General features: G+C 38.9%; 1 protein-coding gene across 4 annotated transcripts in view; it reads left to right on the plus strand.

Annotated features, from left to right (window-relative positions):
• The window catches only part of esr2a (estrogen receptor 2a), an 82723-nt gene extending 61852 nt beyond the window's left edge, over window positions 1–20871 (plus strand). For 3 of the 4 annotated variants that reach the window (XM_074684886.1, XM_074684887.1, XM_074684888.1), the window contains 7 exons: window positions 241–422; window positions 3300–3416; window positions 6409–6717; window positions 9379–9517; window positions 14455–14588; window positions 17149–17332; window positions 17415–20871. In XM_074684886.1, the coding sequence (XP_074540987.1) occupies window positions 241–422; window positions 3300–3416; window positions 6409–6717; window positions 9379–9517; window positions 14455–14588; window positions 17149–17332; window positions 17415–17613 (1264 nt within the window). In that variant the 3' untranslated portion in view covers window positions 17614–20871. The remainder of the gene's footprint in view (window positions 1–240; window positions 423–3299; window positions 3417–6408; window positions 6718–9378; window positions 9518–14454; window positions 14589–17148; window positions 17333–17414) is intronic. The other variant, XM_074684889.1, reaches the window with a different exon arrangement.
• Window positions 20872–21054: the final 183 nt, after the last annotated feature.

Below are 21054 nucleotides of genomic sequence, written 5' to 3' on the forward strand. Positions count from 1 at the left end.
AGTTTTATTAAAACAAAAAACTCTACGTTTAGATTATTATCTTTCACTAGATTTTTACTATGTTTAGAATTTCATACACTTTTTTGTCTTTATTGTGAAGACATAGTACATTTTGTGGCTCCTAAATGACTTTAATCCAGGTGAGCTGAGGCAAAATGGCTCCTTTGAAAGTAAAGGTTGCAGACCCCTGGTTTAGCTGCAAACTGAGGCTGTATGACATGTCTCTGTGTCCTCTGTTAGTAAGAGCGTGAGGAGGCGCTCTCTGGAGAACGAAGACGAGGTGGGGTCATCTGGAGGGAAGGCAGACCTCCACTACTGTGCTGTGTGCCACGACTACGCCTCAGGATACCACTACGGCGTCTGGTCATGTGAGGGTTGTAAAGCCTTCTTCAAGAGGAGCATCCAAAGTGAGACCCAAAAACGTACAGTATCTCTGCATGTATGACCGAAAACAGTTTGATGATGCTCTTTGTGCTCAACTCTTTTAGTGAAAACTTTGAAAATGCTCTTTGTTTTAGTAATTTACTGTCTTTGAGATTCATCCTTGTTACAAAAAAAACTAGCTTATTTTAGCTGAAAAAGCTCTGAGGGTCTCAAACATAGACTGTAGGAAGTTAGTGGAGTTTTGAAACTCAATGAAGGCGGTCACTGAAGCAGGTTTAATACCCTCTTAGGCATTGGCGTTCCACGTAAGCACATAGAAGGGCAGGGAACTCCCAGAAAATAACCATACTGGCAAATTTAAAGACGCTATGAGGAGGATCTGTTTTAATTGCACTCCCTCGCCACCTTCTGGCTAGGAGTCTCCGCACACTGTCGTAAATTACTTTTAGCAAAGTGTGTGTTTGTTTTGGAATCAAATGGAGATCAGATGGGGACAAATTTTCTTTGTTCAAGTCAACTATTTACTGGAAATAACGTGCCAAGGTAAGGTATTTATCGGTACAGTTCTGTTGCATTACGGTTTGAAACTTGACATCAAGCAAACGTTGTATTAGCTGGCTATATGTAGTGCTATCAGCAGCCCGGTGCTCTGATGTAACTGTAGGCCAACGGGACAACAAGTAAGTCTTGTTGTTGTTGTTGTTGTTCTTCTTCTTTTTTGTTGTCTCTTCACACAGAATGGCACAAATTGCCAAGGCAGTGCGTTTGTTTTTGTGGAGCATGTACGGTGTGGGTCTCCCACTTCTGGGTTTTTTCTTCTCATCCTACTTCTCTTTGGCGTTACAGAGCTGGATACAGGAGTCCTGCTCCCAAACGCCATAGAAGATGAAGGATACAGAGTCAGACGCATGGACGTTTAGTGTGAGCAGTGGAGTAGCATCAGAGCACCAGGTCGTGAAGTGTGAGAACACAATTCATTGGCTACGAACTTTTGAACTCAGCGATCGAGTCGTGCAGTTTAAGTCGGTCTGCATTCACGCTTTATTTAGAGAATTTTCTCATCGTGGCTCTTTGTCCTGGCAGACTACCTGCGTTTGTTGGCCCCCCACGCGCGGACTGATACACTAAGCGCCTCGTAGCCAGCTGTGGCTCTGCAGCGGAGGTAGCGCTGTTTTACGACACGATGAGAACTAGAGCCTTATTTAGCGGTGTTTTTGTGTGAAAGTAACGCGCTGAAAATTCTCTAAATAAAGCGTGAATGCAGACCCATATCAGATTTTTTCGGTGGGAGTCCGTTTATTTGTGTTTTTGTAAAAAAAAGTAAAAAATGGCCCCGTCTGAGTGCAGAGGAAACCTGCAGAGGAGCAGGGAGGGGGTGTTTGGTGCGAGCGCCCTGTGCTTCTGCTGCACAAAAACACTGCTGTAGGGGTAATTTCTGCCCTAAACCTTGTGATAGGACCAAACTTGTTCCATCCCGGAGTATCACTTTAATGTGTAACCTTAGTAAATTCTGGTTATGTCCTGCCAGTCATCTACCAATCAGAGCTAACGTAACCTCACTCTTCATTTTATTGATAGACTCTGAAGTTTGAACAGACCACTGCAGAATAACTGCTGACTGTGGGTTGGAATCAACAATAGCACAAACAGTTTAGCCCGTGTGTTAGCCTTTAGCTCGTGCTCTATCTCTCTCCTGTTTTTCTTTCTTCTGCTCTTCTGTCCTTTTTCTGTCTGACAGTTAGGCTCCAGTGTCCACCATCACTACAAAATGAATCACAGGAATAATTTTCAGCAGAGAAAAACACAGATCTCTCTTCATCAGCCTGCGTGCTGTTGTCATAGAGACTTAGACGTGCGGTAAATCAATCTGGTCCTGCTCAACCTGATTGAGAGGCTTAGAGGGAGCATTTTGAAACAACCTGGATCATGTAATATTGGCGCTTATAATCTTATTTTAAAGTGTGGATTATGATCAAGCATATGAGAAGGAACTTTCATACTCCTCACATTCCCATACTCCTTGGATATATGTCATGAAGTTTGCATTGAGAGACCGACATTTGTGTGTAACACTATTTGTACTTTTATAAATCAGTTTATATTTTTTCTTTGTCTAAAAAGAGCTCTGCCTTGGCCTGATGTCCTGTGCTGTGATTGGCTGGTTCCAGCATGTAATGGATGGGTTGTGCTTGTTGCCTCAAAGTTTGCCTGCAGGGTTTTCAGCGAAGAAGCTCTTTCATCCCACAGTCATTACCGTCTTTTGTTGCTGCAGGAATTAGCTGTTTTTGTCATATTGAAGAGAGCATTTGTGGATTAGCTGTCACATTTGTGGATAAGCATATCTTTACAGGGATAATTTTGGGAGATATTTTTGCATTTGAAAGGAAACATTGAAATAAACTTTGAAAACACTTAAAACTGCAAGGACAAGGAATTGATCCTACAACCAGTACCTGTCTCTGAACACACGGCGTCTGCTCCAGCACAGCCCCTTCATGGGGATTATAACACTGTTAAACACACCATATCACAACTTTTAATCTTCATTTACGAGCTCATAAATATGTTACAGGTTAATAACATATTTACGAGCTCTGACTTCTCTAACCGCCTTTTGCTGTAACTGAATCCTGGAGTCTAAACCACAGTTTAACACTGGCTGAGTCAGCCCTCCGTTTAACGACCATGTTCATGGATCATAAATGGCCTTGAACTTATCCTAAAAGAAAAACAGCACAAGGCCTTCATCACCATTCTTTCACAGCGACAGGGTTTGGAGGGAAACGATGGTGAGCTCTGGTGGGATTTTCAGGAATGAGGCTCAAACACAGCAATTCAGCTTCGCTTCATTTCACTCCTTGTTTTTATTTCTTCTAATCTCTTCTTATTCCTCTTTCTTCTTCTTTTTGTTCCAGGACACAACGACTACATCTGCCCCGCAACAAATCAGTGCACTATAGACAAGAACCGCCGTAAGAGCTGCCAGGCATGTCGCCTTCGCAAATGCTATGAGGTCGGCATGACAAAGTGTGGTAAGCAGCTTCATTTTCTCTTATTTCTCTTTCAGGGGTTGTTTTTTATTTTTATCTGCACTCTGCGCACAAGAAGCTGTAAAAGGATCAAAAGATTAAGAAGATCATAAGTTCCCATAAAACTTTTTTGTTCAGGAATGCCTCCCTAGCTCATACCCAGAGTGGGATGCCACTGTTAGGAAGGAGGAAAGAGTTTGTTGTTTGTTCCTCTCTGTGAGGGTAATCTGTTCAGCAGCTGTTTTAAGTGGAGTTAAATGCTTTTGGCACGTTCAGAAAGCTTTTCCTCTGGAGTTTATGGACACTGAACTGACAACTAGCTGACAACTGAAAATGATAGTGTCTACACAGCAAAAACTGAAATCTTATCAAGTGATTTTGTCTCATTTTAAAGCGGCTGTGAGGAGTTTGAAAGTGATCTTGAAGAAGTCTCCCTTCTAGATATATGCCAGATCGTAATCCACACTTTATAATGAGATTATTAGTGCTGGTTACAGATTATTTTATATGGCTACTTCTTAGCGTCTAGTTCGGGTCGTCCAGGGCTGGATTGATTTATGGCAAGTCTAGGTTTTTACGACAACACCACGCTGGCTGATGAAGTTTAGAAGTCAGACGAGATAGAATAGAATAGAATAGAATAGAAAATACTTTATTTATCCCCGAGGGGAAATTCAGGAGTCACCGCAGCATTTAAGAAAACAAAAGTAAGAAAGAGTATAGAAAGTACAAAAATGTCCATAAGAAATTAGATGACGACATCCCGTCCACCACTCGTCCACCACTCTCCAGCCCAGCCAGTCTCCACCTCCACAGGGTCCAGGACTGAGCCTCCCCAGCAGTCAGTTCAGTCTCTGTCTCCTGGATCCTGTCTGCTCACAGCAGGCGAAGCTCCTCCGATGTGTCGCGGCGTCTGATGTCAGCTCTGTCAGCCACGTCCGTGAACAGCACGATGCCGCTGGGTTAGCACAGCTAGCTCATCCATCCCCCGGAGCAAGATCCCACGTTCCCAACAACGATGGATGGAAGGACAGGTCCACGTCGTCACCTCCCAGCTCACATCCGAGAACCAGCACGTCGTCCTCACCTCCTCCTCCTCAGCTCGAGGGAAATCACCAAGCCCTACACTAGTTAGCATTTACATGCTACAGGCTGCTAATAGCTAATTTCGCATGTAAACAATGCAGCCATGGTTACACGTAGGATCTCCAGACAAACACAGGAGAAAAGTAGTAAAAAATACCGCCGAAGCCACAAAAAGTTTGGTGTCCGTGATCGACAATGAACCATACAAGGTGATGATCCACTCCAAACACAAAGACGACGAAAAAGAGACGAAAAAGCCACAAGTAACGGACAAAGACGAGAGAGCTGCTGCAACAGGCGGCTACCCGGGTAGCGCCTAGCAACCGAGACAAAACACAGAGATCTGTGTTTTTCTCTGCTGAAAACAATTTCTGTGCTTAATTTTGTAGTGATGGTGGACACTGGAGCCTAACTGTCAGACAGAAAAAGGACAGAAGAGCAGAAGAAAGATAAACAGCAGAGTGATAGAGCACAAGCTAAAGGCTAAAACATAAGCTAAAGGCTAAAGGGCTAGACTGTTAGTGCTAATGTTGGCTCCAACCCACAGTCAGCAGTTATTCTGCAGTGGTCTGTTCAAACTTGAGAGTCTATCAATAAAATGAAGAGTGAGGTTACGTTAGCTCTGATTGGTAGATGACTGGCAGGACATAACCAGGATTCACTAATGTTAACACATTACAGCCTGTCTCAGAGCACCGTGCTGACAGCTGCACTAAATATAAACGGCTACTAAACTACTTACAAACTGACAGTGTTTACTTGTTGTCACGTTAGCCTACAGGTGCGTCGCGCCGATAGCACTACATGTAGCCGGCTACTACAACATTTGCTTGATGTCACATTTCAAACCGTAGCGCTACATAACTGTACTGATAAATACCATACCTTGGTGTATTGTATCCAGTAAAAAGTTGTCTTGAACAAAGAAAATTTGTTTTGATCCGATTAGGGCTGCAACTAACAATTATATTTAATGTCAACTGTAATCTTTTGGTTATTTTTTCGATTAGTTGACTAATCATGATTATTTTGTGTTTTAACCAAATTTGGCCTTTAAAATGTGCGGACACCCCGTCATCAGGGCGCGGAGATTTTTCCTCATCATTTTTCCTCATGTGTGAACTTAGTGATCTTTTCCCATAAAAGTATCTGTTAACATGGAGCCTCATGCAGTGAAATGAAGTTACGGATGAGCATTACCCCCTGGTATTTCATTTCACCATATGACAACAACAATAACAACAATAATACGACGCACTGACTATAAAAAATTACGTCAATGAATTTCTTATAGTTGACGAGTCGATTATGTCGACTAATCGTTGCAGCCCTAGATCTGATCTTAATTCCAAAACAAACACGCGCCTCACTAAAGGTAATTTACAACAGTGTGCGGAGACTCCAGGCCACAAGGTGGCAAAAGAGTGCAATCAAAACAGATCCTCCTCATAGCATCTTTAAGTAAAAATTGTCTTACTACACTTGATTTCCAGAAAAGAGTCTTGTTTCAAGTTATTTGGAGACAAAAATTAGGTCTGAATTGGTTGTAACAAGTAAAAAAAATCTGCAAATGGTATAAGAAAAATTTGCTGGAAATTTGCTTGAAACTAAAATAATGCATTAAAAGAAGTTTTCTCTTGCTCCATTAGTAGATTTTTTTTTACTTGTTACAAGCAATCCAGACCTCATTTTTGTCTCCAAATAACTTGAAACAAGACTCTTTTCTGGACTGGTCAGGTGAATGTGGCTCATATTAGTCTAAAAAGACATTTTCTGCTAAAAATAAGACAAGAGCACTTAGTAAGATTTCATTTCTTGCAGTGTATTTGGCTCAAAGTCATTAGATAAGAAAGAGATTTAATAGTTAACTAAGAAACACAGGTTAAACCCCTTGTTTTCTTTTTCGCAGGTATTCGGAAGGAGCGTGGAAACTACAGGACCCCTCAGTCCAGACGAATGTCCCGACCGTCCTCACAAAGCAGCACCAACGATCCAGCAGGGTCAAACAGACCAGCTGGGGCTTTGTCCAGCGTATCCCACCCTCCCACACTGACCCCAGAGCAGCTGATTGAGAGAATAATGGAGGCCGAGCCGCCGGAGATCTACCTCATGAAGGACATGAAGAGGCCGCTGACAGAAGCTAACATCATGATGTCGCTCACCAGCCTGGCCGATAAGGAGCTAGTTCACATGATCAGCTGGGCCAAGAAGATTCCAGGTGGGTGAAAAATAAAAGATAAAATTATATTTACTATGTTAGTGTCCTTATTTTTAAGATAGAGCTTCAAGGAAGGCTAGCTTTAACTTCAGAGTTGACAAGTGGAAAAAGTTAGCTAGCTCTGTCTAAAGTGTAAAAATAGGTGCTTAGCAATGCCTTGAACTTCACCAGTTAGCATGCTGTAAGATTTCATTTTCTTTCTTATGTAATACTCTGAAAAAGACCTAAACAAATGGTTTTATTTATTTTTATTTAACCTTTATTTAACCAGGAAGTCCCATTGAGATTAGAAAATCTCTTTTACAAGAGAGACCTGGCCAAAATAGCAGCCGTACGTAAAATGGAGCAAAAGCTAAGATCTGATTAGCATTTTCGAAAGAGTGGAAGCTAGGGAAAAGAATAAGTCTTGTCCCGTCCAAAGCTGAAAAATACAACTAGCAACACATTTGAAATGCTCTGGTTAGCATAATTTAGCTTATTCTGTGCTTTTTGATGGTGGTTTACTGATTAGCATGCTATATTTAGCTAGCAGAGTTCATAATTAATGACTTTCTGGAGTATTCTGCTGATGTTAGCTAGGCATGAAAAACATTAGCTGCTTTCCACAAAATGAACTTGATGGTTCTTTTTTACGATTTTAAGCTTTTTTCTTTTTTTAATTTTGCTTTTTTAAAAGAAACATGCTGTTAGCTACTGAATCTTGCTGGTAGGCTAGTTATAACTCGGCTCTTTCTTTGTTTTGTTTTGTTTTTTTTCATTAGCTATCTCCACCTGCCTTCACTCCAGGCTAAGCTTAGCCAATAGCACATTAGCTCTTACACCAGAGATTTCATTTTTATCTTTTTTCCATCTAAAGATATGTAGATTTTACAAGTTCAATAAGTTGTTTTAGCACGAGGCTGCATCAGTGTCACAGGTTGAGGCTTTGTATATATTTATCAAGTTTTTCAATATTGGGAGTAAATTCTGTTTATTTTTTAATGCTAAATTATTTCTTCTCTTCATCACCTGGAGAAAACACATTTTATATGCCAAACAGTCCCAGGCTCTGCAGCCAAGAGATAAATGCATTGAAGGGTATTAGCGCAGATGAATGAATCCAGGGTAAATAGTATGTTAATTTTTATGTTTTGGTTTTTTTTGGATAAGTTGAAAAATTGTGTTTTGCATCAAGACAGATTTAGCCTCAGCTAAACTGAGGTGAACTGAGTCAGTATCTTATCTTGGCCAAACAGCAACCGTCTGTGTTTCATACAGCGTACAAGTGAAGCCCTGCAGAACACAGAAGAAGCATTTTTGGAAAAATAAGGTGGAAAATGAGCTGTGAAGTAAATTTTTATTACTGTGTCTCTGCTAATTGGATAGAGAGAGTGTTGTCGGAGATTAAAAAAAAGAAACAAAAAAGATCTTTGCTCCAAAGTAAAAGTTTTATGACTGGTTCATCCTGTGACCCCCACAGAAACCTTTAACCTCTACCTAAAGTGACATGTTTGTGTGTACGTGGTCAAATAGAGTCACTGTGCAGTCAGATAACAGCACAGACTTGATCTTCACCATGTGTTTGAAAATAGTCTTCTCTGAACATATGACCTGTTTTTGGGCCTGTTGAGAAACATCATAAATATTACTGAAAAGCCAGATATGATTATTATCTCTAGAATGAAAATAGTAACATTTTTTCCCTCATTTTTAATGTTAAAGTAGAAAAATAAAAAGAGAAAATTAGTAAAATATCATGTTTTTGCATTGCTTTACATCAGCCGTCTTAAGTTTTTCAAAATAGAAATGTCAAAATTACCACCTTGAATCAAACAGCTTAATGTTTGATCACTAGTTTGAACAAGAAGACAGTATAATCCCATAAACCCTTTTTTACTTGTATTTGCCACCAACTTAATAAAATGATAGAATAAACAAACTGTATGTTTGCCAATGAAAAATTATAGTTTTATGATTTGTTTTATGGTTTGTTTTAGGGATAGACCAATAGTCGGCCAGGCCGATTATCGGGGCTGATATTTGGCAGTTTGAAGCATATCGGCATCTGCCTTTTATTAATGTGGCAGCCGATATGAAACCAAATCCAAACTGCGTTATTTCGGCTCTGATGCAGCCGCTTCTCTGTCAGCAGTCACTACTCAGTCCCCAGCACTGTCCCACCCACAGTACCATCTGATTGGTTACAAGCAGAGCCATAGGTTGGGTGACAGCCAATCAGCAGTGCAGTTATTACAGTTATAGCAGTTACATTGAAATTTTGAAAAGCTTTTTTTTAACTGTAGAAAACTTTAGCTATTTATTTTTTAAAGTTTTCATTTAACTTTATAAAATATGCTGCTGAGCTTGGGAGCTATTTAATAAACTCATGCTTAGAGGTATTTGCATGAAGTTAAATGTTGGAGTTTGCATTGTTCAAAATTTTGACACCAGTATTTGTACTTTGACTGGAAATGAAAATCGGCTTCAAACATCGGTATCGGCCCAGAAAAATCCATATCGGTCTATCTGTAGTTTCCTCCTTCTTCTCTTTTTTTCTTTGTATTGCTGTTCTTACTTCTTCGGCTGTGTTTTCAATTTGTCTCCGCTGGTTACCATGGTTTCACACACATCTCTCTACATCCTACAAAGCGATACAGTCTCCTGATGCTGTCTCCCCCTCAGGGTTTGTGGAGCTCAGTCTTGTGGACCAGGTGCACCTGTTGGAGTGCTGCTGGTTGGAGGTGCTGATGGTGGGACTGATGTGGAGGTCAGTGGACCATCCAGGGAAACTTATGTTCTCCCCTGACCTCAGCCTGAGCAGGTACTGCTGACAAAATCACACATCTCATTAAAGCAACAGATTGTGATTGTAGGGTTGTTTACTCTGAATGTGACAGAGTATGCATACAGGGGAAGATTCAGGCCACTGAAAACTTTTTTTTTAAGTTAGTACCAGGAAAAAGATACAAAAATGTGATTTTTAGAAAATAAAAAAAACTTATATTAAAGTCAGAATCCTGAGAATAGACTAGTCAGACCTAAGGTTAAACACCAAGTATATTTGAATGAAAGTAAAGGACACTGGCTGACATATTTCTGGTCATCTTTTTTTAAGCTAGTGATGATCAATGTTAGTATCAGTTGAAAAGTGGCTTGAATTTAACTTTTGCACATTTGGATCTTAATGAAGTTTGAAGTAGAGCTACAATATGCAAAAGCAAGAAGGAGGAGTGTGACAAAAAGCACTTTGAAAAAGTAATTTGTTGAAAACAACAAGTAAACTTAAAAAGGCTGTTTATCAGCTGATCAAAAGTTTAAGACCATCGCTTAAAAAATTACAAAAAAAGTCTCTAAACCAGAAAAAAACTTTTTCTCAGTAGGACTCGGTAATGAGTAGCTCCACTGTCTGATTAGGGATGGGAATTGATAAGATTTTGTCAATACCGATGCCCTTATGGATTCTGCTTTTCGATCTGATTGTTTATCAGAATCGAATTCCTGTTGTGAATTTTCTCGGTACAAAAAGTAGCTTTACAGGTTTTCTGTGTCAACAACATTTTATCAAGTTTATACTGTAAGTGAATAAAATGTAATTGGTCCCTGAGTCTGGATATTTCTGGGCATAATTAAACAGAAACAGGTAAAAATTGCACACAATGTGACGTTGGTGTACTGTGTTGCAACATATTAATAATTCAAGTAGGCCATCTAGTGTCTCAAAGTGGTTATAGCAATAGTTTAAGCTGTTTGGAAGCTTTCCGTAGTAATGAAGTCAGCCATGAGCCTTTCAATTGCCTGTTGGCTTTTGACATTTGTAATTCTCAGTACTTTTTACAAAGAGTTGATGTGATATGTTACTGTGATGAAAGTTGAAATTCCATTCTGAAGCTGAAGTTATACTAATGTATGCTAACTGCTAGCATATCAATGCAGTTTCCCATATAGGTTAGCATCAGGCTTCCGCTGTTTTGTAATTTTGGTAAATAAGGTGATTTAAGTAATGTACGTTTCTTTATGAAGTCAGTTCTTCAGTGAAACTTCAAGCTGAAAATCCTGAATCAGAGTTTTCTTGGAAAACGTTATCTAACTGCTAAGCTAAGAGCTGCAGCAGACTAGTCGACATAAGGCCTGGCTCCGGTACAATATAAAGAATTGATCAGGGAATTGTTAAGCGCAAAGGCTAACGATATCGATGGATTGAAACATTTTTTATCAATTCTCAACCGGAACTGATTTTCGATTCCCATCCTTATGTCTGATGGTTATTGCGCTGCAGTCGGCACAAGCAAGGGCCTTAATTTGGGGCGAGGACCGCCCTGTGTCTTAACAGACAGCCAATCAGATCCTCCGGCTCAGCGCAGGTGTAATTATTTGGGTCTACCACTTGGCTTTTTTGTCCCATAATGCTCAGGATCTTTTTAAAAATTTAGGACGACTGTCTTACTGCGTCCAACCTCAGCAGCAATGGCACGCTGAGAAAGGCTTTGCTTATGCAACTCGACGATATGACCACGTTCAAGAAGAGACAGCTTCTTAGCTTTAGGGGGGGTATGACCATGTGGATGCCTGACAGAAAATTAACATTTTTTTTTAATTACAAGTTCCAAATGTTTTTTTTATCACACTCCCACTTCTTGCTTTTGCATATTGTAGCTCTACTTAAAACCTCGTTAAGATCCAAATATGCAAAATGCATATTCTAGCAATTTTTCAACTGGTGTTAAGATTTTGATCAACACTGTGTCCAATACTTGCTGCAGCAACCACCTCCAGTCTGACTGGATCATGCCTTGAAAAGAGAAAAGTGTCATTAAATGTCTCACCTCATTTAAAAAGAACATGTTCTGCTTAATATTAATGAGATTTTCTCATTCACCTGCTCATATTTTAATATTGTTGGGTTAATTAAGTCCATCATGATACCATTTCTTCCACGGCTCATGAAGCTCAGCAGCACTCTGAGCACATTTGTCCACATTTGATAACAGAATGAAATCCACAGGCGTGTAGCGCCATCAAAACCCAGAACGCGATGTTCCAGCCACAGCTCATTCACACTGTGCAAAGGCGACGTTTCCTTGGTGGTGGCCCTTCTTGTCTTATCACATGCTGGAATCTCTGCAGTGCACGCTGCGAGGCATGAGTCACAGGAAGATGAGTGAATGAGAGTGTGGGGGTGAAAAGTTCATATAATTCACCTAGGGCACACTTTTATCACACTCGTGCTCTCGTAGGAAGAAGTCTATATTTATTTATAATTAGAGCTACACTGTAAAAACAAACAAGTTGTGTAAACTCAAAATTTCAAGGCAACTTTCTAGGCTAGATTTTTGAGTTTTGAGGCCAACTAAAAATCGTATAGTTGAACAAACTAATATGTTTTTGATTAGATAACTTATTTGCATTTCAAAGAACTTGAAGTTTTGAGTTCTGTATAGGCCTGGGACAATAGTCTATAAATCAATAAATTGTACAATAAATATACTGCTTCTGCATGTAGTATGTAGTATGACTTTTCTGTCAGGTCTGTTTCGGAAAGTGGAGCTACAGCTGATCTTTTTTTTCTTTTTTTACCGTCATTAAAAATGTACCAAACAAACTATGGGTCGATCGTAACATTTTAGTTATTTCACTAATCACACCACAGCAGAAACATCATATTTGATTTTTAATCTTACACCAAATATACTGCAAATATACTACACTTATACTTATCATTTTGAAAAATCTGGAAAGGATTGACTTTTTATTTTTAAGCTAATGGAAAAACCACTTCCATATTATCCACGTATGGTTAAAAAAAGTTGATTATCGGTTTATATGGGCCTCAATGAATTTGTGGAAGTGATCAACTCTTTTACAACTAGCGACCCATTTACACAACAACGTTTCACCTGAAAATGCTAAAAACGCAGTGAAAAAAATCTGCGTTTACACAGAAACGCTAAGGGACTGAAAACGCTGTAGTAAGCATGCCAAGCCTGTAGGTGGAGTTATAACTGTCTTGTCCAGAAGCAGCTTTTGGGAGATCCCCACTGAAGTAGAGTTGAGCTGATCATCTGGTGTATTGGGGAATGCCAAGTGCAGAAGTGGAGCAACGGATGAACATTTTGTTGAAAGACAGTCAGCGGATTGAGCAGATTAAGAAGCACACCACGGTAGTTCCCAATGATCGTAATAACGGTACTGTTATCCTGAATGCGCTCTTGCGAAGTGGAGTGTGACGTCAGCGTTTCCACTGAAAACGCCGGCTTACTGTTAACACGGCAACGGTGGTGGCAGTGTTTCCGAAAAATCCCACTATGGAGGCCATTTTCAAAAGTTTGCTTAAACGCCGTTTCCATGTAAAGGAAAGGCTAAAACGCAACAAAACTTTCTCACAGAAAGAGAAATTCGCAACATCACAAAAGAAATGCTGCATTTTAATACACTTTTATATTGAGGTGCAATTTTGAACTGTGAGCTATTCTTATTTTTATTTTCTGCTTTCTTTCTTTCTTTCTTTGGGGATTGAGCAAAAAAAAAAAAGGTTTCTATGAATATTTTAAATATTTTTATTTCACTTTTCTGTTCACGAAGCTGCATTTTAATCCTCGTGAGTAGCTTTAATTTACAACCTTTTAGGGGAAATTGGAGGACAAAAATGTCCTCTATAAAAAATTGCTACAAAAAAATGACAGAATATTTTTTTCCCACTTTTTTCACCCCAAAATCTTTCATTCAACTTCAGTCCTGATAAAAAAAACCCCACAATTCTAACCCTTTAAATACCAATTTAATTACATGACATTACTGTTTTTATTTTGAAAAAAAAAGAAAAAGAAAATAAAAGTAAATAAATAAATAATGGTTAATAAATCAATATATAAAGTATAAATATATAAATTATAAATAAATAAATAGTAATTAATTTTGAAATAAATTAAAAAAACATTTTCCAGAGAAGAAATGTTGGAGGGTCGGGGATACTTTTTCAAGATCAGGCTTGAAATACATAAGATTGGTTATAAAATTAGTTTTTGATTCATTGCAAGTTTTTTGCAGTTTCAGCTCTTTAGTTTCATTAACTTTCAGGTACAAAAATGCCCCATCCAACGTTGAAAATATAGTCACAATTTTCATTCATAACATGGTTGACAAAATTATGCCTTTTTCTTTTTGCTTAAATATTTAAGAATTCATTAAAGCTTAAGCTTGCCAACTAATAAATTAATTACATTCCAGGTGTATCATTTGGAATTAAATCAAATACAAAACAAAAAAGAACAAGACTTCACTTTTTTGCAAACCTGAAATGTTCCCCTGATTAGAATCACTCATGAATGAAATAAAGACCAAAACTAAACTAAACTAAATTAAACTAAACATGTTTTTGACTCCAAACCAGCTGCCTAAAAAAATGAAACCAAGAGGCCTTTATCTGAGAATAAATCCTGATTTTTAATATTTGAATATTCCTCCACAGAAAAAAATGTTTGCTATGGCTTTTATCTTAAAAATGTACCCTCCAGTTGTTTTTGCAAATCTTCAAACTTTGGTATGAGCATTTCTACATCACATGTTCATATCTCTTCCACAGATGGGGGCTTCTACCTTCATAAATCTGCTGTTACAGATTCACTTTTCAGCCAAAACTAGATTTACGCTCCTTTATTCACTGACTGCCAAGCGAGTCTGTTCAACATTTGTGCAAAATTTCACGTGATGTGCCCCAAAAAGAAAACATCTGCTGTGGTCTGATGTTTGTGTTTGTGTCAGAGAGGAGGGGAGCTGCGTTCAGGGCTTCGCCGAGATCTTTGACATGCTGGTCGCCGCCACGTCCAGAGTCCGAGAGCTGAAGCTGCAGAGGGAGGAGTACGTCTGCCTCAAGGCCATGATCCTCCTCAACTCCAGTGAGTGAGCACACTCTGTATGTGTGTGCTGTCTGAGAGTGTGTGTGTGTGCATCACTTCTCAGAGCAAACCCTGATGGGAACACGGTGCAGAGATAGAGTCTGAATGATGAGAGTCACAGGCCGTACCTCTCTGAGGATGAAGAGGAGCAGACAGTCTGAGGCAGCTGAGTCACAGTCATTAACGTCAGACTGATGTTTCTGTTCGTCTTCACTGACACACTCCACCAGGGGTCATGTTTCTGCTCCAACTCCTCAGCTTCAGCTTTTCTCTGTCTGAACATTTATAGACGAGCATAAAAAGAAGATCTGTGTGTACCAAAGACTTTTCTTTTATTCTGTCCACATAACACAAAATAAAGACGTTTTCTTTGCATTAAAAAGAAATGAATAGTTCTCCTTGAAAGTGAAATGAGTGGGACTGATGCGTGGATAAACTGCAGAATGAGCTCCAGTCCTCTTCAATTAGTCTCTGTTTGACCTTTCTCCACAACAATTGATCCTCCTGACTCCTCTGCAGTGCCTCTAACTCAAATGTGAAAGCTGCTGCTGCTGCGTCATCTTCACAAGCGTCAGAGAATTCACAGCTTTGCATTTCAATGTCTTTACGTGCATCTCAAAGCTCTAAACATGTCTTCAGCTCCTGCAACGCCGAGAAGCATCCAGGAGCTTGAAAACAAAAAGAAGAGACTCCAAGGCACTCTCTTAATATTATTAAAATGCCTTTATCATATCGGCATGGTCATATGGACCTTAAAAACAAACTTCAACGCGTTTCGGCATCAGGAAGTCATACACTTCCAGGAGCTCCTTTGAGGACAGGGGGGAAACAAGAAAAATCAACCAGAGGGCACTTTAGCGAGCAATTTAGCCACTAAAGGGGGCAGTTTATCACGTTTTAACCCCTCAAGCAGGCAGTTTTGTGTGTTTTGCTTCCCAGGAGAGCACTTAAGCACGCTTTAGCTCACAAGAGAGCACGTATTTTGGCCATCAAAGGGGCACTTTAGCATGTTTTTAGCTCCTAAGTGGGTACTTAAGTGCATATTTTTCAACTATTTGCAACTTTTACTTCATATGAGGGATAAACCGATTATCGGCCGGGCTGATTGTCATCCGCGCTGATTATCATCCGCGCTGATTATCAGATAGACCAATTATTAAATAGACGGAGTATCAGCGGGGCTGATAATCATTTTGGCTAATTATCGTCCGCACAGATTATCATTTAGACAGTTTTCTGCCGGGCTTATTATTGGTGGCACTGATTATCAGATAAATCGATTATCGTCCACGCTGATTATCGTCCACACTGTTTATCAGATAGACCTTTTATCAGATGACCAATTATTGGCCGGGCCGATTATCGGCTGGGCTGGTTATCATATAGACAGTTATTGGCCAGGCTGATCATTGGCGGCACTGATTATCAGGTAGACCAATTTTCAGCCAGGCTTATTATTGTGTCCGATGATTATCAGGTAGACTGATTATTGGCTAGACTGATTATCAGCATCGATATTTCACTTTTTTTATTTTTTTTTTTTGTAATTTATTTTTATTGAGTTTTACAATTTTTTTTTAAATAGGGCACAAACAAAGATACAGGTCTGTAAAAATAAAACAACAGTCAATAGACTGTGTTTACATATTTATATAAAAAGTGAAGAGATGCCTGACACAGGACTGGTATCATCACATTGAACATAAACAGAATCCATTGTTGTATCAACAGACATAGTGATTCAAGTCACCCGCCAACATACTTTGCTCTCACTAGGGGGAGCTAATTCACTTTAAAGACACAAGTCTTTCAATTTTATTGCTCATAAATATTATGCAAGGTTTTGTTTCCCCTTCTATTCAGTGGTGTCCCGAAACATGTGTACATTTATACACCTGTATTCACACACATATGATTCCAATGAATGATCCCAATCCAATCCTTTTTGCTGCGATATTTAGCATTTTGAGGCATATTGACCTTTTTTTTAACCTGTGTGGTTACACGCAGCGACATTTTTAGGAAAACTTGCCTTACTGAAGAAAACTTAAGGGAGCTATTTATTTTTTTAACATTTTCATTTAACTTTCAAACTGGGCGCTGTTAAATAAATATACTCTTGCAGGCTTTAAAACAAAGTTAAGTGTTGAAGTTTGAATTATCCCAAATTTTGACGCCAGTATTTTCTCTTTTATTGCAAATGAAAATCGGTCTAAACATTGGTTATCAGCTTCCTTGACTATCTGATAATCGGTATCGGCCCTGAAAAAAACACATCATTCTATCTCTACCTGATATTAAGCCATTCAGACCAGAAGCCACATGCAGTGACGTGCGCAGACTTTTGAAAGGTTGGGGCAAAAAGACGTGGCAGTTTGTCCATCTCCAATAAACCACCATAACCTCACCTACTGAGAATCATAAAAAATCCAATCTTGATTGGATTTACTTTGGAAAATGTCTGAATCCAAGTTTTACCTCCAAAAAAAGGCAGAAAAATACCTGACATCCATCAGCCTTATCTAGTCTGAGTTCGGTGAAGTCTCTGGTGTGTTTTCAGACATGTGCCTGGGCTCCTCAGAGACCAGCGAGGAGCTGCAGAGTCGCTCCAAGCTGCTTCGTCTCCTGGACGCCGTGACAGACGCTCTGGTGTGGGCCATCGCCAAAACAGGCCTCACCTTCCGCCAACAGTACACCCGCCTCGCCCACCTGCTCATGCTGCTGTCGCACATTCGCCATGTCAGGTAGGAAGACCCTGCTTCATTTCACACCCTGTTTCCAGCTCCTCCTCCTTTGACCCTCTGACTTTCCTCTGAACGCCTGCAGTAACAAAGGCATGGACCACCTCCACTGCATGAAAATGAAGAACATGGTGCCTTTGTACGACCTGTTGCTGGAGATGTTGGACGCCCACATCATGCACAGTTCTCGCCTGCCTCGCCGGCCCCCCCAACAGGACTCCAAGGAGGGTCCCTCAAACACCTGGACTCCCAGCAGCGCTGACAGCACAGGTGAACCGCAGTGAAGTGAATCCAGACGCTTTGCTCAGTTCAGAGACTGAAGAGACGTAAACTGGAACTCTGCAGACGTCTGTGGACGCTGAGCGGTGAATGTGAAGCTTTGACACTCTCGTGCTCTTAATCTGATGAACTTTTCTGATCAGACAGACCAAACTTAACATATTCATCACCTTAACACCACATGTTGAATGCCTGAGTGAGACAGGAGGGGCTTAAAGACCTTATTGTCCGGTAACACCAGCACTCCCATAAATATTCTTACGTCACACCAGAGAAGATAAATCAATACAAGATGATTCCCTGTAAGAGAAATAAAGGATTCAGACCCTGTTTGAGGCCGACTTTAAAGCTTTTAGTCCAAAAGTATCAGATAAACTCCACAAAGTGTGTGAAGACAATTAAATAAATACAAAAACACATTTTCAACAGTTTAATCAGAGTCAGTTCAGTCACATTTTCTGTATCAGGTATTTCTCTGGAGGTCTGACTGAAAATGCTGTGCTTAAAATAAAATAATAAGGGTTTCATTTTACCACTTTTATGAAGAGAAGTTGTGCCTTAAATTCTACAATTATTAGAGTTAGTCAGGGTAAACAACAGTTTTGATTTGATCAATATTCACTTATCAAAAAGAGTAAAAAAAATCAGCCACATTTTGACAATCGATTTATCTCGCCAAGTGCTTTACAAGGACACACATCCTATGCTAAATCTGAAGCTAAGGCTACCTTCTTAGCTTTGTTTAGCAGAGGTGACTGTTTGAATGATTAATTATAGATAGTTCAGCCCTATGATTTGGTGATGAAGCTAATAAAAGTATTTTTAAGAGTTTCAACAGATTTTACATCTGGATGCTAAAAATGAAGCTACAGCTAACATCTAGTTTGCTTAGCTTAGCATCATAACTATACAATTCAGAAATGTAACACTGCATGGCTACATCTTGGAGATCTAGCGCTACATTTTGGTAAATTAGCAGTTTTGCTAACTTGCAAATTTTTGCTAGAGACAGACCGATATGGATTTTTCTGGGCCGATACGATACCGATTATTTGTAGTCAAGGAGGCCGATAACCGATATTTGAGGCCAATATTAATTTGCAGTCAAAGTGCAAATATTGGTGTCAAAATTTTGAGCAATACAAACTCCAACACTTTAACTTTATTCAAACACCTTTAAGCATGAGTTTGTTAAACAGCTCAGGCTCAGCAGCATGTTTTACAAAGTTAAATGAATTTATTTCTTATCAGCTGTCGGATTTAAAAAAAAAGGCAGATGCCGATATGCCTCAAAATGCCAAATATCGGCCCGATAATCGGTCTATCCCTAATTGTTACCTGAGAAGACACATTTTCATCTTTCTTCCAAATACAGCACAATTATACGAAATGTGTAAAAAAGCTAGCATGTTGCTATCTAAGTTCGACCAGAACAACTGTGAAGATGAATTTTTTCAGAAACTGTTCAAACGTATTTGACTTGTATACTCTTGAAAAAACTGTATGTAATTTGTTCCAACTTTGCCAAAAACATAAAGTTAGCTGTAGCATCATGTTTAAAATTCAGGTGTATTATCTCAGTCTTCTTTATTAATTGTTAGCGATAGAAGAAAGCTAAAATACCGTATTGGACTAAAATGAAATGCAGTCGTTCACGCTAAATTTAAATAAAACATGCAAAATTGAAGCTAATGCCCTGCAAAATTCTTCAAAATGCCTGAAAATTTCCAGGAATTTTTGTGAATGTTTCTGAACATTTTCAGGAAAATTTGATTCATTCTCAGAGAGTTTACTGACAATTCCCTGGAAAAATCCAAAAACTTTAAGAAGAATTTCAGGGAAGTTTAAGGTAATGAGAATATGAATGTGTTCAAAATTTAAAGAAATAAAATCCAAAAGTTATATGTTTTTTAAATATATCAATTTGAAATACATTTCAGATAGAAAAGCATGAAATATTTTGTTACACAAGACCTCCAGTGGAATATAATAAAGAAAGGTATGAATGCTTGTGCCTTATTGGCCTTTAACGTTTTTTGGTTTAAGTTGAAAAACTGCTTTTGGCCCATGTTTCTCAATATTATCTGACAACCAGTTTTAAAGCTAATTTTTTAGACATCAGTACGGATTCCTTCAAATAATAAACTGTCTTAACAAAACCCAGAAAATCTTAATTGTGGCTGTTCAGAGCTCTGCAGACCTCCTGTAGACCACTAGGGGGCACTTTGAAGCCCACATACACTTTGTGTGAAGTGCAGGTCAGTTGTTCTTGTCGTACCTGTGAAAAACTCATAACCACTATTTCCCCTCACAGTGTTGCACTCGTAAAGTCAAGTTTTGCTTGAAGAAAAAGGGAAATTATTTTTGTATCTTAGAAATGACCACAGTAGCTTTTTGTGCACAGGTGTGACGCAGCTTTGACAATCAGGATCACCGTTAGAAACATGAAACACATGCAGACTTTTAAAGTTTCCCTCTGTTTTGTCCTCTCTGCATTTTTGCCTTACTTCTCACACTCTTCATCAGTGTAAATGAAAACTGTTCAGTCACTCTGTACTCACGTTTGCTCCGTGTAACTTTTTATGAAGATTGTCGTTTTGATTCTGTCATGTTTATTCTTCGTTTTGAGGCCAGGCTGCAACAATGGAGCTTATTGTTGGCTTGACTTGATGTCTTTTTCCAGTCTCTTATCTGAGCAAGTTGCACCATGTGATCTTACCCTCAAAAACTATGTCTTTTATTTTCTGAGAATCCCCAAATTTAGCTGTTAGAAATCCCTCAAAATTCCCAAGATTACTTCAGGACAGTTAGCAGACAGTCACAGATACTTCCTGGGAAAGGTCCAAATAATTCCAGGATAACTTCTCAAAAAATTCCTAGAAATAGTTCCTATAAATTGTAAGATTTTTCTAGGGGAAGTTTATCAAAACTTTTTGGATTTTTTTTTAAATTCATGACAGTTTAAAAAAAACCAAGCAAGTTTCCCCCCAAAATCTTGAGATATTGCTCTTCAAAGTTGTAAATCTCCAGGAATTTTTCAAATGCTGTGAAAATTTCTGAACATTTTCAGGAAATTTTCCTCACTTTTTCAGGAAGTTTACTGTAACTCCCCAAAAAATTTTTAGATGCTGCAAAATGGATGAAAAACCGTTAAAACTTCCCAGGGAATGCTTCAAAATCTTTAAAATTTTTCTAGAATTTTCAGGAAAATTCTTATTCATCCTCTGAGAGTTTATTGGAAATTTTCCGGAAAGTCTCTTATAGCTTTCTAAAATTTCTAGAAAAGTTTTAGATCCTGTTTTTTTTTTTTTTTTTTTTTTTTTTTGGAAAATTCCAGAAAATTGAAGAATTCTCAGGAAATTCAGATAAATTCAAGAAATATTTTCTGTCAGAAGAGTCGTGAAAATTTCAACAAAAAAATTCTGGAAAATCACCAAGGAAGTTCC

This window comes from Halichoeres trimaculatus, unplaced genomic scaffold (assembly GCF_033239565.1).
Source record: "Halichoeres trimaculatus isolate MK-OKI-2021-1 unplaced genomic scaffold, fHalTri1.1 fHalTri1_scaffold_13, whole genome shotgun sequence".
NCBI lineage: Eukaryota > Metazoa > Chordata > Actinopteri > Labriformes > Labridae > Halichoeres > Halichoeres trimaculatus.